We start from the raw sequence: 17,122 nt of genomic DNA on the forward strand, positions 1-17,122 counted from the left end.
GGAAGTCCCTCCTGAGGTGGGAGAGGCAAGCAGGGGGGCCAGCCCCTCCCCTCCAGCCCCTGCAGGTGTGTATATTGAGAGGACACCTCCCGGGCAGCTCTGTCTCCGCCAGACACATAGGCCTCGCAGTAACACACAGCTTCTTACACAAACCAGCGCGCCCCTGGCACTGGCACCTCCACGTGCACGCGCGCGCACGGACCCCCAACACTTCTCCTTCCTCTGCCCTCCGCACCGCCGCTTCCACCCCGAGTCCTGAGCGGTCGCGGTGGCCTCACGACCGGTACACACTCCCCCGTCGTGACGTCACCTGGGGTAGAGCCCTGAGACACATGGGCGGGGGGGGGGGGTGGGGGGGGAGGAAAGGGGAGGCGGCAGAGATCCCTGATCCGGGACAGTCACTCACTCTCTGGGCGGTGGGGCCGGGCACAGACAGCGCCGCCCCCCCACACCCCACCCCACCCCACCCCCGCCCGCCTCGCACGCCCTCGGAAGCACGCAGGCTTGAGGCGCTGCTCTGGGGGGCTCCCCGGCACCCCAACCTCTCGTCCCCAGCCCGCAGCACCTCCGGCCCCCTCCTTACCCTCGAGAGGCACCAGGAGTTGTCGCAGGGGGGCCTTGGGAAATTCCCTGGACCCCTGTGCCAGGAGGTGCCCGGTGCGCCCGCCCGCCCCCCCCCCACCCCGAGGGCGGTGCCCGGGGGCGCTGCCCCATGGAGCGGGGAGGCGGGCGCCGTCTGCTCCCGGAGCCGTGACCCGAGTCGGAGCTCTGTGTCGCAGCCGCCCCGACCCCTGCGGATCATGCGCCGTCGCCCCTGGCTCGCCGGTCCCGCCGGGCTGTGAGCCCCCCACTCCTGGCCCGTGACGGCCCGCGCGCCATGGGCAGCACCCACCCTTGCCCCTGGCCGCGGCTCCGACCTCGGCCCCAGCCGCGGCCCGCGCTCTGCGCGCTCTTCTTCTTCCTACTGCTGCTGGCTACCGCCGTGCCCAGGTGAGCCCTCACCTTCCGCCCCGCCCTCCTGGAGAGCTGCGACCCCCAGCCGCGGGGGGCCTCTGGCGCTCCCGCTGGGGCAGGGGACCCTGGAAGGAGGGAGGGACTGTGTCGCAGGAAAGTGCTGGTGCCCAATGAAAGACACTGCCCTCATAGGTGGGGGCTGAACTGGTGACAGAATCCGGGCAGTCCACGGAGACAAGGCTGTACCCAGGAAAGTGAAGGCTACTAGCAGACCGGGTGTATGTGTGAGGGGGAAAGTGCCAACCTGGAGTCCGCCCCAGGCTGGGGGAATGCGTCCCCACCCCCAGGAAAGAGCTCAAACTGCCTTGCTCCACCTCAGAGATGACTCCCCTGGCAGGGGCACTGGGGGTGGGGGGTGCTGGAAGGGAGTAGTTCAGGTGGGGTCACTGAGACAGCTGCAGTCAGAAGGGTTCTCAGTGTGTGTGTGTGTGATTTTGTGAACCCTGGGGGTTAAGTTGTAAACAGCAGTCTGTGTGTGCACATGTGTGCGACTGAGAGTTTACAGATCAGATACATGTTAAGATGTTCCTGTGTTCATTCTTGGGTCTGTGTGTGCGCATGTATCGCTCTGTCTGCAGTGTGCATGTGTGTAAGTGTTCTTGGGTCTGTGTGGCCCCCTCAATGTGTGAGAAATGTGTCAGTGTGATTGGGACGGTCTGAAACAGGCATTGGGAGTGGTGTCCTGGGGAATGCTACGGACGTGAGCATCAGGGCCTCAGCAGGTCCTTATGAAATATGTGCGCATTTTGGATGTGTGTGCATTTACACGTTAACTTGTGTAGGTGTGCAGCTGGGCAAGTGGCGTTGGAGGCAATGATGATAAGAGGACCAAGGACAGGAGAAGGCTTTAGGACTCTACCTGTAAGCCTAACCTTTAGAAGCAGAGGTTGGAACAGGGGGACTCTGGCCTTTGGGACAGAGTGTGGATTGCTAAGTGGGGCCCTCTTAGCTCCCCCAAACGCTCACCCACACCCACTCCTCACTTCCTGCAGGTCTGCACCCAACGACATTCTGGGCCTCCGCCTCCCCCCGGAGCCTGTGCTCAATGCCAACACGGTGTGCCTGACATTGCCAGGCCTGAGCAGGAGGCAGATGGAAGTGTGTGTGCGTCACCCCGATGTGGCCGCCTCGGCCATCCAGGGCATCCAGATCGCCATCCACGAGTGCCAGCACCAGTTCCGGGACCAGCGCTGGAATTGCTCTAGTCTGGAGACTCGAAACAAGATCCCCTATGAAAGCCCCATCTTCAGCCGAGGTAGCTGCCCCCTCCCCACTCCCCTTGCCCTTCTGCGTACCCATCCAGCACCTTCATCAGGAAAGCCAACTACCCCCAACACACTCCCTCAAGCTGGCAACTAGCCCCCCCCCCCAGGTGCCCATCTACCAGCCAGACTGCTCCTATCTGGTCTTGGCTGGTCTACCGGGGGCCAGACAAACGGGGCAGATGTGTCTCCAGCCTGAGCTGCTTGGGCTGAGGGTAGCGGGTTCCATGCCTGAGAACTGACTCCTGGTTTAGCCTGCCCTGTCATTGACACTGTATATCTCAGGCTCAGGAAAGATCCACATTTGTCACCTTTCTCAATCCTCCCTCTCCCTAGTAAACAGCATTTAGGTTGGAGAGCCTGGGATAAGGTGCCCAGAGCCAGCAGGAAGGATTTTTCCCGAAAGGTGTGGGTGAGGGAAGCCCGGGCAGGTAAAATGTCTGTACTTCTGCAAAAGCTCTTCCCGGCAGGCAGGGTACACCACCAGCCTCTGTGTCATTCTCGCCGCCCCCGAGAACCTTCTCTGAATCAGAGGCTCTGGGTGTGTGCATGCCTCCCGCCCAGCAGGCCTGACAGCTCTGCCAACCCCTCTTCCCCTCACAGCCCATAGAAGCCCCAGCCCACTCCCTGTCCTCCCCTGGGACTTCTGGGTGACCCAGGGTCTATCGTGACAACCTCTAGAGGAGCTTGGGCTGGAGATAGTTTCTGCTCACACCCACCTCCTGCCTTAGTACCTTAGGTCTTGACTCAGATCTTTTGGGGAAGATGGGGGGTGTATCTATCTTTGCCTCTCAGCTACCTGAGTGGGACAGTGTGGGGACCTGGCTCCTTGGGACTTGTCCAATTCTCAGTTGACAGTGGAGGAAGAGGGGTACCCCTATACCCTGTGGCCTTGGGGCCCAGAGGCTTCTGGAGGAGTCAGACTCCGAGGTACCCTAATTTCAAAAAGAACTCGGCCAGCTGGGGACAATCCCCTTTTCACTAGGACCCCTCCTTGCATCCCCAGGGGCCCCCAGGGAGCAAGTCCGGGGCCAACGCAGCCTCCCCCAGCCCAGCTCCAGGCCGCCCGCCCCGCCCCCGCGCGCCCTCCCCACTCCCTCCCCCGCGCGCCCGGGGCGCTGTTTCTACCCGGCCGAGCCCAGCCCGACGCGTGTGGCGGCATGCAGCCGCGAACTAATCCTCGCGGGGCCGCGGCAGACGGCTCCCGGCCCTAGCCGCGCGGCTCTCCAAGGGGCTCCCCCCACCCCCATCCCCACCCCCGCCGCCCCTGCCCCGCGCTCCCCGCCCCGCCCGCGCGCCCCGCTGCACCCGAGCCCCGCAGAACCGGCAGACGGCGGCTACGGGGGGACCCGGGCCTAGCGCCCAGCCCCAGCCGCCCGCGCTCGCCCACGTCACGGTACAGGCCTGTGCCTCTGTCCTGCCCTGGCCGGGCGGGAGCTCTCCCCGGCCGCCGAGCGGCAGCTCCTACTCCGGGTTTCTAGGTGACCCGTGAGTTCCCCGACGCCCCGTGTTCCCTCCAGCCCTCGGGCCCACGCAATGAGGAACCCCCCCACCCAGTCCTTGATTTGGGTTCTGCTCGCGTGGGCGGGGGGCGTTGGACAGGCGCTGAGGTTCTCACCCCAGCCGCTTCTGGTGAGGCAAGGCAAGGCAAGGCAAGCTCTTCATCCCTCTTGCCGGCCTCGGTGTCCCCTCTTGCCCTCTGGGCCTCCTGTTCCCTCTAGATAGAGTGAGCCCAAGCGTCTTGATTACTTCGGCCGCGAGAGGTCTGTGGGGCTCGGTAGAGGACGTGGGGTCTTTGAAGGCCAGGGGTGAGTTCGGAGCGGTGGAAGCGCGCGGGCTTGGCGCGGCGCCAGGCGCTCCCGGGTTCACCTGCAGTTTAATACGCGGGAGGTGAGCTGGGGGGACGGGTAGGGGGTAGGTTAGGGGTGGAGGGGGAGACTTGCCGGGGCTAGCCGGAGCGGGGCGGTGCGCAGTGCGGGGAGAAGGGGCGGGACAGCGGCTCCTGGGCTCTGGCAGTGGGGCTGGGCTCCTTCCTTCGGCCTTGAAACACTGTCCTACTAGGTGGCTTCTGCTCCCGCATTGCGACACCCTATTTTCTACCTCTCCCTCCTCGCTGGGGACTCTGGGCTTCTGGAAAAAATTGCCACTTTCTCCTGCCGCCGGCCACCATTACAACCCTTCCCTCACTCTGTATCTGGATTCATCCTTCATCCTCCTGTGGGGTTATATCCCCTGCCCATCACCACAAAGACTGGCTAAATTTGACTTCTGTGGGACCATTCTTGGTGGCAGCCAATCCCTGTGCTGGGTCCTTCCCCCAGTGTTCTTTTCAAATTGTGAATTGTCCCATGTTGGGTCAGGTGACCTGTTTCCCCCAAGTGGAAGACGGGGCACTGACCCCTCTTCCAACCCAGATTGCCAGTGGGGTTCTCTTAAAGGTTCGTTCTGCTATATCTAGAGTTCAGAGACTGCTAGGAAGAGGTGGTCCCTTGGGACTTCCACCTTAATGCTGTTACTGCATCTGATTGTCCTGGCATGTCCCCAGAAATGGATTGGGTAAAGGGATGAGGTTCCAGTGTAGGAGGAAAAGGTGCTTGAACATCTAGAGTGGACATACTTGGGAAGGCAGGGCATATAACAGGGCTTTACCCAGTCCAGGAGAGGGCATGACAGGGTGCTAGAACCTGGGTGGGTAGGGACAGGGAGAGAGGCCTCTCGGGGGCTAGAATCCAAAAAAAGCTGTGGGAAGGTCCCCGACCCAGGGGTGGCTCTGACCTAAGGTCCAGGGCACTGATATCCCCAGGTTTTTGTTTTGAGGATCCAGACCATTGGAATCTGCTGGGCAATACATCTGGAGGGAAGCCCCTCATCGTGTGTACTAGAACACCTATTCATCTGTCACTCAATACAGGGGACAATGGAGTGGAAAGAGGGGGTGAGGGGCCAGGGAGAGGCTGGTGGAGGCAAGTGTAGGAGATTCCAGCAGCAGGCCCTAGGAACACCCACACAGGTTAGTCTTGCCCTCTTCCAAGGCCCAGACCCATCTAGAATGGATGGAAAGAGGGGGCATGAGGCCCAGCAGCCAGCCAGGCTCTCAGCCCAATGGAAGCCCAGTTTGGGAGTTCAGGGTCTGCTCTCCAAAGCCCTGGCTTTTTCTTCTCCCACCTCCCTTTTACGGCCATCCTTGAGGAGGCTTGGTTCTATGCCTAGGCCTGCAGGCTTGGGGTTACTGGTACAAGCAGATAGGGAGACAGAGGCTTGGGCAATCATATACCAGGATCACCTAATGTTCCATTATTCTAATAGCTCCCAATAAGTTAGCTAATACATATTAAGTACTTGCTGTTTGTCTGACACTGTTTTGTTTTTGTCTTTGTTTTTTTTAAAGATTTTATTTATTTATTTGGCAGACAGAGATCACAAATAGGCAGAGAGGCAGGCAGAAGGGGAGGAGAGGTAGGCTCCCCACTGAGCAGAGAGCCTGGTGTAGGGCTTGATCCCAGGACTCTGGGATCATGACCTGAATGGAAGGCACAGTCTTAACCCACTGAGCCACGAAGGCGCCCCTGTCTGGCAGTGTTCTGAAGCACTTTTTCTGTACTTTAAGATCCTCAAACAGTTCCCATGCAATGGGTGCTATTAGTATCCTCATTTTACAAATGAAGCAATGAGAGGTTAGGTAACTTGCCATTAGTTACACAGCTTCTAAGGGAACTATGGAGCCAGGACTCAAATGTGGGCCAGCTGACTTTAAAGACTGCCCTCAACCACTGCCTCCCTGAGCTACCAGGCAATGAAACTGACACGTATAAACACACACACACACACACACACACACCTACCTTTGTTTGTGCAAACGTGTAGCCACATTCAGTGTCACCCCTAAGTGTTCCCACATGCACACAACCCTCTCTCCCTCTTTCTCTCTCAGCGCAGGCACAGGAGCAATGCACAGATGATTTGCATGGAGGGGATGGAGACCAGATCTCTCCCCTTCCCTCCCTCTTTGACTCAAATAGGCGGGGCTCAAGCGTCTCTGATCCCTCCTAGTTCCCACTGGCTCCTGAACCCTCTCTCATCCATGCTCCCCTGCCCTCCCATCCTCCTCCCCCAGCCCCATCCTGGAGCAGCAGCTGACTCCACTTAGATGCTGGCAGTCCCTGTCCCAGATCAAAGGCAGGACAGCTAATTGTGCATCTTAACAAGCCCCCACCTCCCTCCATGCTTCAGGCAGCCCAGCTGGCCCTGGCCCCACCCCTCTCCCCCTCCAGCTGGCCAGATGGCACAGTGCCTGTGTCTGCCCCAGACAGTCAGGGCCAGGACCGAAACTGGGGCCCTGAGTGGGAGCTGGGGGCAGACCTAGGAGGCTGGATGTCTCTGAATCCTGGATGCTTGCAGCAGAGGGTGGTCACAAGGGCCCTGCCTGGCTGCCCCTGCACGTGGCTGTGACAGCTGCCAGAGGCCATGGCGTGGTGTCTTTGGCTACCTGGGTTAGGTAGGGGTGTTCTTTGTAGATTGTGAACTACATTTTTCCAGACTTCTCTGGACCTGCTTCTGAATGTCACAAAGCCCGGAAGATGGTGATTGGCCCAGCATGTCCCCTTGGACCAGCCTCTTGCCCTTTCTTAGTAGCATGCATAGATAGGGCCATAGGAATTGGGACCAGGGACACTTGGGTTTCTTACTCAGGAGGATGTCTTCCCTAGAGCCAAGTGTCCTTTAGCAGAAAGTTACCAGGCCTGGGAGCTGAGAGAGCTGGGGCTGGTGGGCTACCTAACCCCTGTGACCTTGGGCATCTATCTCCCTTTTGCACTGTGTGTGTTGAAGCGGGGGATGGTTCCTGAGGCCCAAGCTGCTTCTGGAGATCTGAGTATTGCCATTTGGCCTTGCAGTGAGCTGATGAGCTCCCTAGCAATAGGGGAAATGCTGAGAGTTCCACAGCTGAAAGGCAGTGGGTAAGCACTTTCCCTTGGGCCCCACCTCCCATGTCAGTGTCTACTCCTCTCCAGCTCCCACCAATTCCCAACATCCCCTTAAAAGGCTTCAGGCCAATCCTCATCTCCTCCTGTCTGCTCATAGCTGGGCTCCTTACAGAAAAGGTCCTGAGATGATGGAGAGAGAAGATGGACAGGGATGGCCTGCTTCTTGGGCTTCTGGTGGCCCATGTGATTGATCCTAAAGTAGGTCATGAGCCGCTGGGCTCTGTCCCTGATTGGGGAAACAAGAACCAATGGCCTGGAACTACAGCTGTTGTGAGTGGAATGAGACAGCATGAAGAACTTCTCAAAAACAGCTAATGTTTCTGCAGTACTCACTATGAGTAACATACTCTTCTAAGTACTTGAAATTTACTAATTCTTGGGACAACAATGAAGCAGTTCGTAACAGTCTTGTTTTACAGATGAGAAAACTGAGGCACAGAGGTCAAGTCACTTGGCCAAGGTCATGTAGCTATTAACAGCTAATAAATGGAAGAGCTAAGATTTGAACACAGACAGTTTGCCTCCAGAGTTCATACTTCCAACGACTACACATCTTGTTTTTTAGGGTGGGTGAGTGGCTAGCTAAGGACAGGAGGACAGGACCCTGTGATGCAGAGGGTGAGCATGGAGGGTGCGGGATTGGGCTAGGGTCTCTGTCCAGTCCTTATTGGCTCTCTGAGGTCTGTGGGAACTCCCAGAGCATGTCCTTCCAGTCTTCGATGCTAGTGTGGAAAGATTCAGAGTTCTTTCCTCTGAATCTCTGGTCTCCTGCAAGCCTCTGCTCTCCTGCTAGGGTCTGGCCTTGGGCGCAGGTGAGTTCTCTTGATTGCTCCTGGCTTCTTGTCCCACTGCCCACACTCTCTCAATTTCAGAGGTTGGTCAGAGACTTGTACCAGAAAATGCTGCTAGCTGGTCCCTTCTAGATGCAGAATAAGCCAGAAGTGGGTCCCAGAGCCAGAGCATCTTCTGCAAGTAGACCTCCCCCTGCCAAGGAGGCCCAGACCTACCAGGGCCTTCCCAGAGGATGGGTCAGACTGGGAAACACCGAGGAGAACAGTAGTGGAGACCAGTCCTGGGCCCCTGAGAGTGGTTCATCAGGGTGTCCGTGCCCCTGAGCATCTCAAGGAAAGTGTCTGCCTTAGCTCACCCTTTCCTCTCAACTTTCAACACTACGTGCAGGGCACTGGGCTGTGTTTCAGCATCCCTCAAACAACCCCTTCAGCTGACCTAGACCCACTGCAGGATAGGTGGTGGAATGGTCCCCTTTTCTCAGATTTTCTGGGATGCCTGTGGACAAGGAAAGGGAAAACTCATGGGGTCTTTTCTCTGGCTCTTGAACTTGGCCATCAGAGAATGTTCTGTAGTCGGCAGAAGCGAGTGACACCAGGAAGGCAGACTTGGGGCCGGGAGCTTTAGGTGGACACCATTTCCTCTTACTTGCCCTTCTGCATCTTTAGCATCCTCTGGGGCCTGGAAGTCCGTCACGAATGATATATATTTTTTTTAGGTTAAACTTTGTCTTCTTTCTGCAGGCTTATTTTTAAAATTGCAAATATAGCATGAGAGATAATAGATTCAGTCCCTGATTTTCAAAAGAACGTTTACCAGATACTTTCTGTCCAACAGGAGAGAGGTAGACACAGACTCTGAGCTTGCTAAGGGTGATGTTAATGAAACCAGGAATGGAGTGTCAAGCAAAAAGAGGGCTCTGGGGGAGGCCTTCCCCACTCCACTCTGCACCCCAAACTTCTAGGGGGTGATTTCTGCCCCTCTTTGAGCCTGTATCCCTGTACCAGACCTTCCCCGAACACTGGGCCTCGGTTTCCTCCTCTTATGGTGAGAAGGTCGGGCAGGGAGGGCGGAGGCATGAGACATCTGAGACATCGAAGCCCCCCAGAGTCTGTTTCCTGGATCTCCACCCCCAGGCTTTCGAGAGAGCGCCTTCGCCTACGCCATCGCCGCAGCCGGGGTCGTACACGCTGTGTCCAATGCCTGTGCCCTGGGTAAACTGAGGGCTTGCGGCTGCGACGCCTCCCGGCGCGGGGACGAGGAGGCCTTCCGCCGGAAGCTGCACCGCCTGCAGCTGGACGCGCTCCAGCGTGGTAAGGGCCTGAGCCACGGGGTCCCGGAACACCCGGCTCTGCCCCCTGCCAGCCCGGGCCTGCAGGACTCCTGGGAGTGGGGCGGCTGTAGCCCCGACGTGGGCTTCGGGGAGCGCTTCTCTAAGGACTTTCTGGACTCCCGGGAGCCTCACAGAGATATCCACGCACGCATGAGGCTCCACAACAACCGAGTTGGGAGGCAGGTGAGAGCCCCACCCGCCCCGCCTGGGGCCTGTTCCAGACCCCTCTGCCTAGGGCTCCTCCCCTCCCCCACCCCAGGCCGACCTCTCCTCTAGGGAACACAGCCACTCCACCTAGCTCAGCAGCTTTCTCATTGCCCCCTGCCTAATCCAGTCCTCAAACCTGCATTGGAGGCCCACTGTGTGCCAGGCACTGGACTAGGTGGGGGAGGCAGGGATGAGACCTGCCCTGTCCTGGATCAGCTTCCCCCTCTGCTGGGCAGCCTGGTCCTCTCCTTACCTTGCAGTGAGCGGTGGAAGGGGCACTGGACTGCAATCAGGGCCTTGGGGGCCTTGGCCCTGCTCTGCCGCTCTGTCACCTCCCCTATAAAACAAGAAAGTTGAACTGGATCACCCAGTTCCCTACATCCCCCCCAGCCCTGGCCCAGCTCTAATGTTCCATGATTCTGTGCTATCCTATGCTGTGATCTTTGACCTCTTGCAGCCTTTCTGTGCAGAATGAGGGATTCCTGCAAGGGGAGGTGCCTGGGGGCCACCATGTGTGGGGGTTGCATGGTTGCTTTTCTTCTTTACCTCCCTTCCTTTGAATGTTCATACTACTCAAAGATCATTCATTAAAGAAAAAAAAAAAGAAGAAGAAGAAGAAGAAAGGAAAGGAAAGGAATAATCTCCTGCATTTAGGGAAGGGAATGGATAACCACCTGCATTTATTTTGTCCTTCCTATGTGTCAGGGACTGCCTGGAGCACCTTAGTGCCTAGCAGCCTATTTAATCCTTACAACTAGCTCTGAGGGTCCTAGTATTAGCCTCGTGTTCAGATACGGAAACCGAGGTACAGAAAGATGGAGGAGCTTGCCCAAGGCCATGCAACCTAGGAGGAAGTGGGAAAGGAGGATTGGTCTGCAGGCAGCTGAGCACCAGGCCTGTGCTCTCTCGAGCTGAGCTGCGGCCTTGCCTGTACTGAGCTGTGGCCTTGTCTGCACTCTGCGTCTGCCTCCACTGAGATGCCCCCTTAGTCCTCTCTCATAACTCCGCACCCTCCTTTCCTGGCTGCTCAGCCCCCATCCCTTCTCTCTGGCTCTGCCTGGCCTGCCTTCGGGCCTTGTTTCTGCCTTCCCCTCGCTCTGGCTCGCATCTGTCCCTTCGCATCCCCTTTTCTCCGGGCCTCTCAGCCCAGGCCATTTGCCTTTTCCTTTCAGAGACTTGGAGCTGATTCAGCTCTTCCAAGCCTGACTTAGAGGTGAAGTAAACTGAGGCATACACACCCTCAGGTCACATCCAGCTTCCACCCAGCCCTGCCCTGTTCACCCAGCTTCTTTCCCAAGCTTCCATACTATCCCAGCCCATACCAACAGTACCTCCCCCTCCTTGTTAAACTGCTTAATTAATGGCTGCTGCCTGTGAGAAGCAAACGTTCTGGAGCTGTTGGTAGGGGGTGGGGTGGGGGGGCTTGGGCTGGTTCCTCCATGGTGCTGACACCACAGGCTGCACCTACCAGCAGAGGGGCCTTTTAAGACTCAGAAGGCATGGTCTCTGTTTTGTGGCCTTAACCGCCCAGGTTGGAGGGCCCCAGATCATTGCTCTCCCCACCAGACGTTGTGTTCTGGAATGGAATCTGGGGGTGGGGGGAGAAGATGTGGCCAACTGCTTCTGGTGTCTCTAGTGAGGATAATAATGGCAAGGGGTTCTTTGGGAGGAGATTCTAGAGCAGGCTGAGAGCTGGGCAGAGGCAGTGGGTAGGCTGTATTCCTGTAACTACTTCCCTTGGAGGTGTGGGGTCTTGTCCTCATTTTCATTGCGGGGGGGGGGGTCTGGTTCTCTGGGACTCTTCCCGTTCTGTAGGCAGGTAGAGCCTTTGGCCCCTGTTGATGCTCACTCTCCCCTAGGAGGAACCGTGGCATTCAGCATTGGGCAGAATAAGCCCCAGCCAGTATAATGGAGGAGAGAGGAGTGTCCCCAGTTTCTGTCCCCTCCGTAGGCTCTCTGCGAAGGGCTGCAGGGCCAGAGGCTGAGAGGGGCTTTCTCAGACTCTCCACAGCCCCAACTCATGCCTGGATAGAGGCCAGAAGCTTTGGGTATGAGATATATTGGGGCCAGCACCCACCCCTGCTCCTGGCCCCCACCTGAGGGGTGGAAGGAGAGGGAATTTCCCTGAGGATCTGGGATCCCCCCTCAGGAAGCGAGAGCCTCCAGCCCCAAGGGCCCCCTGCAGCTGCTGGAAAAGGAGAGGAGGGGAGGAAGGAGGGAATTCCCCCAGGACCTGGCCTGGTGGGAGGAGGGATGGGAGAACAGTCCTGAAGAGCAGGCGGGAGTTGTTCTCGGGACTGCCAGGCTCAGGAGCCCTGCGGCCCACAGCCCACAATCCTACACACACCCACACACCTCCGCCCGCCCCGCCCCCCTCGCCCCGTTCTGTTTCGGGCCTCAGCTTTTGCCTGTGTTCGATGAGAGTCAGTTTCAGAATTCTCCGAGATTCTGGAAGGCCAGTGTCTGCGCTGGGAGGAGGGCCGTGGGGCTGGCCGCGGGCGTCACCCCTCGCCGTGCCTCCCTCCGCAGGCGGTGATGGAGAACATGCGGCGGAAGTGCAAGTGCCACGGCACGTCGGGCAGCTGCCAGCTCAAGACGTGCTGGCAGGTGACGCCGGAGTTCCGCGCCGTGGGGGCGCTGCTGCGCAGCCGCTTCCACCGCGCCACGCTCATCCGGCCGCACAACCGCAACGGCGGCCAGCTGGAGCCCGGCCCCGCGGGGGCCCCCTCGCCCGCCCCGGGCGTCCCGGGGTCGCGGCGCCGCGCCAGCCCCGCCGACCTCGTCTACTTCGAGAAGTCGCCCGACTTCTGCGAGCGCGAGCCGCGCCTGGACTCGGCGGGCACCGTGGGCCGCCTGTGCAACAAGAGCAGCGCGGGCCCTGACGGCTGTGGCAGCATGTGCTGCGGCCGCGGCCACAACATCCTGCGCCAGACGCGCAGCGAGCGCTGCCACTGCCGCTTCCACTGGTGCTGCTTCGTCGTCTGCGAGGAGTGCCGCATCACCGAGTGGGTCAGCGTCTGCAAGTGAGCGGAGGGCCCCAGCCGGAGCCCGGCCCTCTGCCGCTTGCCAGATTGGCTCTCCGGACAGCGTCGTCGTCCAGACTCCTGGGAGAGGAGTTTGGACCCTCTGATCGGAGAGGGACCTCCAGGCTCTGAGGGTCAGATCGGCAATCAGGAGGCAGTCCCCACCTGCCTGGACGCCACCCCTCACTTCTGTGGGCTCCCGGTGTGCCTCAATGCTCGTTGCCCCAGGCTCAGTCATCTCCTCTGGGCTGGGAATTAACCCACACCCAGGGTGAGGGCGATTGTCATGGGGCAGTCTCTGGGCCTTTCCCGTTTCCTGTCTTCACCTCTTCCCCCTGGAGAGAGAGGGAATGGAAGCCGATGGGCAGGGGGCGGATGATTAGAAAAGAAAAAATGGACGTCACTGAGCTGAAGTGATTCTGTAGAGGCCGCCGATGCCCTCCCCCAAGGGCCTCTTCTCCTCATCGTTCATGTTCATTTAACAAATATTTATTTTGCACTTTTTTGTGGCCTGGCACTCTGCAGGGGACGAAGGGTGCTGAGGATACAGATGTGAATAAGAGAGCCACAGCACCTGTCCTTTTGGAGTTTACATCCTGGTTGGGGGAGAGGGACAATAAACAAGTAAACACATGAACGAGGTCATCTCAGACGATGCTCTGTGCGGTGAAGAAAATAAAGCTTGGGGCTCATGTAGAGTGATTTGTGGGGAGTGGGGCCCCTTTATTTTTTGTTTGCATTAAAAAACCTTTTTGAGTACAGTTGACACACAATGTTACATTAGTTGCAGATGTACAAAATAGTGATTGGACAAGTCTATCCATTAAGCTGTGCTCGCTACAGACAAGCTACCATCTGTCACCATAGGACGCTGTTACAATGCCAGTGACTGTATTCCCTATGCTGTGCCTTGTGTTCCTATGACTAATTCATTCCATAACTGGAAGCCTTCCTCTCCCACTCCCCTTCACCCATTTTGTCCATCCCCCAAGCCCCTTTCCCTCAGGCAACCATCAGCTCATTCTCTGTATTTATAGTTCCATTCTGACTTTTGTTTGTTGATTCATTTTTTTTTTTTTTTTAGATGCCACATGGGAGTGAACTTCTGTGGTATTTGTCTTTCCCAGTCTGGTTTATTTCACTCTGTGTAATACTTTCAAGGTCTGTCCATGTAACTGTGAATGCCAAGCTGTCTTCCTTTGTTACCACTGCATAATATTCCATTTGTGTGTGTATGTGTGTGTATCTACACACACACAGCCCACAGCATCTTTTTAAACTATTCATTTATTGATAGATACATAGGTAGGAGTATGGCCCCTTTAGAGAAAGACATTGGTCTGGGAAGGCGCCTCTGAGTTGTTTTGCTCATGCAGAGACCAGTACAATGGGGACAGCTGTGCACAGATTGAGGGCACGGGCTTTTCAGGCAGAGACAAGAGTTTAGTAGTAAGGAAAATGTCCTCGGGAGAAGCAGCAAAGAAGCCAGTGTGATGGGAATGAAGGAATCAAAAGGCAGGTTAGCAGGAGAGGAGCTCAGAGAGCAGGCGAGAGTCCCATCACAGGTCCCTCTGGGCCAATGTAAGGAGTTGGGTTTTTAAGAGGAATGAGAAACTTCGGAGAGCCTTAAGCAGGTGAGTGTCTTGGTCTGATTTCCACATGGTTTGCTGTACAGGGAACTGAATGAAGGGGGGGGGGACTGAATTGACAGCAATGGAGACAAGAATGGAGACAGAGAGTGATGAACACACCTGCAGCCAGGGAACTGAATTGACAGCAGGGGGGGCAGTTAGGAAACCGCAGCCATTTTCCGGAACCAGAGACCAGAGACCGGGCCCAACTGGATGGAGGCCATGGGGATATTGACGAGAAGCTGGATCAGGAGCTTCTAATGCCATAGCTCTAGCTGTCCATCTTTTGCCTGAGCCTTCTGCCACAAGCCAGGACGAGTGGCGGTGCCCAGCAGCTCCCTTAGGCAGAGACAGGCGCTCTGAGAGGAGTAATCCTGGGCAAGACCCAGCTCAACCCAGCCAGCCCAGCGCCCCGGGGAGCAGGTGGGGCCAGGAGGTGCGGCCAGAAGGAGGGTGGCGGGGGAGGGCTAGGAGACTCACTGTCTGGATTCTGGTCTCTCTGAGTCCATGCAGGGTAGGTGGGGGATGTAGGTAAGGCCAGAGGTGGAGCGGCATCCTTGCTACACCTCTTGGGCACCCAGATCCCCAGCTCAATGTGCCCTGTAGTAGGTGGGCAAGCCTCCTCTCCCTACACCCCTAAGAACACCGCTGAGCTGGCAATCTCACTGTACTCTCCTGGCTCTCAGGTCGGATGTTTTCTTGGAATAAACTTTCAAGGAGGGTGGTAGAGATGGAAGTAGGGTCAGGATCTCAGGGAAAAAAACACTTCACCTACTTCCTCCAGACCTCCATAGCTGAGGATCCTGCTGCCTACCTCAGTTTACTCAGAATGTCATCCTTCTCAATGAACCAGATGGGGATGAAGTTTTGTTCCTTTTCTCAACGGCTGGCCTACACAATTCCCTGTATTTCCCTAGCCCTCTGGGCAGGAGAGAGAAGGGAAAAAAGCTCTCATGATGGTGTACCCCTGTAGGCCCACCAGCTGGGTGATTTGCCCCCACTGGCTCGCCTTCAGCTTCTTTCCCTCCAACTGCCTGCTTCCCAGCCGTTCCTAGACACGCCTAAGACAGCGGGGCCTTCCGCAGGCTCAGCTCTGCTGCTTCTGCGGAGGACAGGGTTTCTCTCCCCAACCCCCAAAAGACAGCCCCACAGGCAGGCGGGTGAGAGTCCCCAGGGGAGGAGGGGTAAGCAGGAGCTGCCAGACACACCTGCCTCATTCCTTTCCTCTTGTTCACCCAGGAGAGGGCTGTGGGGGCTGGGTTCCCCGCCCCCTTGCTCCCTCCCATCCCAGGGAGGAGGAGAGAAGAGGTGTGTGTATGGGTTGGGGGAGGGAAATGAAGGTGGGGGGGGGCGCTCCTACCCCAGGAGTGTCCACCACACAGCATTAGCTCCAGTGTCACCTTCTTGTGCCTTCTAGGCTGAAGGAGGACACAGCTGGGGGAGGAAAGACCAAAGAGGAGAGCTACAGGATCAGGGTTGGGATAAGGAGGTAGGAGCAGGAATCCTGCAGAGCATGCTGCCTCCAGAGGGAGAGGTGGGTGGTGGGCTGGGGCAGGGGCTTGACACCATGTGTGGGGGAGGGACATGTCCCAGACAAGTCCTGGTGAGCTGACATCGGCTGGCCTGGCCTATAAAGGAAGAGAGGGAAAGTTGGGAAGGGAACAAACAAGGTGCGGCGAGCTCCACATCCTCTCTCTGGGCCGGAAGGTGACTAGAGTCTGAGAATCAAAGCTGGACCCCGCAGATGGAAAGGGGAATGTGGGATTTGGCAAAGGCCCTAACGGGCCATGTGGAGGTGAGGAAAGGCAGGAAAATAAGAGGCAAGGGGCACCCGGCGTAGGCATACTGGCTGAAGGGTGCACCAGGAATCATTGTGCTGATTGGAAATAGGGGTTGGTGGAGGTAGATGGGAGGAAGAACTTGCTGGGTTGCTTGGGGGAGGACTAGGGTTCCAATTTGGGAATAAGAACATGGTGAGACATAGATCAGAAGGGGAGGGAATAGTCCTGGTCCTCAAAACCTTTCACCCTGATGGACCGTGGGTCACCTCCTTGCAGGAGGAAAAAACCAGAATGGTTTAATGGAGCCTGGATGGCCGGATCCAGAGGGAGGGAGAGAAGGAATGGAGACAAAGAGTGGTGAGCACACCTTCAGGCAGCGGTAGGGTCAAGGGTCAGGGAGAGGCAGCCAGACTGGGGCAGGGATCGGAACCCAGGCATCCTGCTTGTCAGTCACCCAAGGTCGCGGGGCTGAAAAAAGAGGAGAGAGGCAAAGGTAGGGGCCCTGGCAGCTGGAGGAGGACCCTGGTGAGTGAGAAGCAAGGTCAGCGGCATCCAGGCCCTCCTATTCCCAAATTAACGCGCTCCCAGCTAGCCCCCCGGCAGGGGGCCTTCCACGTTGGAGTTTGTCCAGGCCCTAGTCGCGGTCCCCCTCTCCCCCTCCCAGCCCCCCTTCTCATGTGGTTGCCGGCAGCTGCCTGCGGTCGCCCCAACCCCTGCGCTCAAGGCACGGGGACTTTCCAACAGGGGAAAAAATGACTTAATGAGAGTGGGAGCCGGGGGCGGGAGGGACAGGTCCCTGTAATCACCGCTCCACTGTGGGCCCTGCGCGCCTCCGGGGCCCTTCCCGGCTTCCTGCTGCCAGCGCCCCTCTCGGGCTCTGCTGGGGGAGGGAGGCGGGCTGGGGACAGGGGGATCCCTTTTCAGGTTTTAGGCTCTCCGGGTCCTCCGGCCGCCTTTGCCCCTAGGCTTGCGGTGCGTGGAAGCTGGAACAGCCCATGATCCCTCTCTGGACTTTGTCCTTGATGTTGCACTGGGGGTGGAGGAAGGTGGGCAGCAGTCTCTGCTAGGAGCCAGGGTCCTCTGCTGGTGGGTTAGAGGGG

At 57.9% G+C, this 17,122-nt stretch overlaps 1 protein-coding gene across 1 annotated transcript; it reads left to right on the top strand.

Annotated features, from left to right (window-relative positions):
- The first annotated feature begins 448 nt into the window (after positions 1 to 448).
- WNT10A (Wnt family member 10A) lies at positions 449 to 13,371 on the top strand. The gene is made up of 4 exons (XM_004762789.3): positions 449 to 990; positions 2,007 to 2,269; positions 9,184 to 9,563; positions 12,117 to 13,371. Exons 1-4 carry the CDS (start codon positions 878 to 880, stop codon positions 12,612 to 12,614), a joined length of 1,254 nt encoding a protein of 417 aa, XP_004762846.1. The 5' UTR covers positions 449 to 877; the 3' UTR covers positions 12,615 to 13,371.
- The last annotated feature ends 3,751 nt before the right edge of the window (positions 13,372 to 17,122 follow it).

This window comes from Mustela putorius, unplaced genomic scaffold, assembly GCF_011764305.1.
Source record: "Mustela putorius furo isolate JIRA1106 unplaced genomic scaffold, ASM1176430v1.1 tig00000275_pilon_pilon_pilon, whole genome shotgun sequence".
Classification (NCBI taxonomy): Eukaryota; Metazoa; Chordata; class Mammalia; order Carnivora; family Mustelidae; genus Mustela; species Mustela putorius.

What these genes read in the sequence shown, in the direction of transcription:
- WNT10A (XM_004762789.3), top strand. Translation starts at nt 878, where the DNA reads ATGGGCAGCACCCACCCTTGCCCCTGGCCGCGGCTCCGACCTCGGCCC. An exon ending in CTGGCTACCGCCGTGCCCAG is followed by an intron (nt 991 to 2,006) that starts GTGAGCCCTCAC and finishes CACTTCCTGCAG; the next exon opens with GTCTGCACCCAACGACATTC. An exon ending in AAGCCCCATCTTCAGCCGAG is followed by an intron (nt 2,270 to 9,183) that starts GTAGCTGCCCCC and finishes CTCCACCCCCAG; the next exon opens with GCTTTCGAGAGAGCGCCTTC.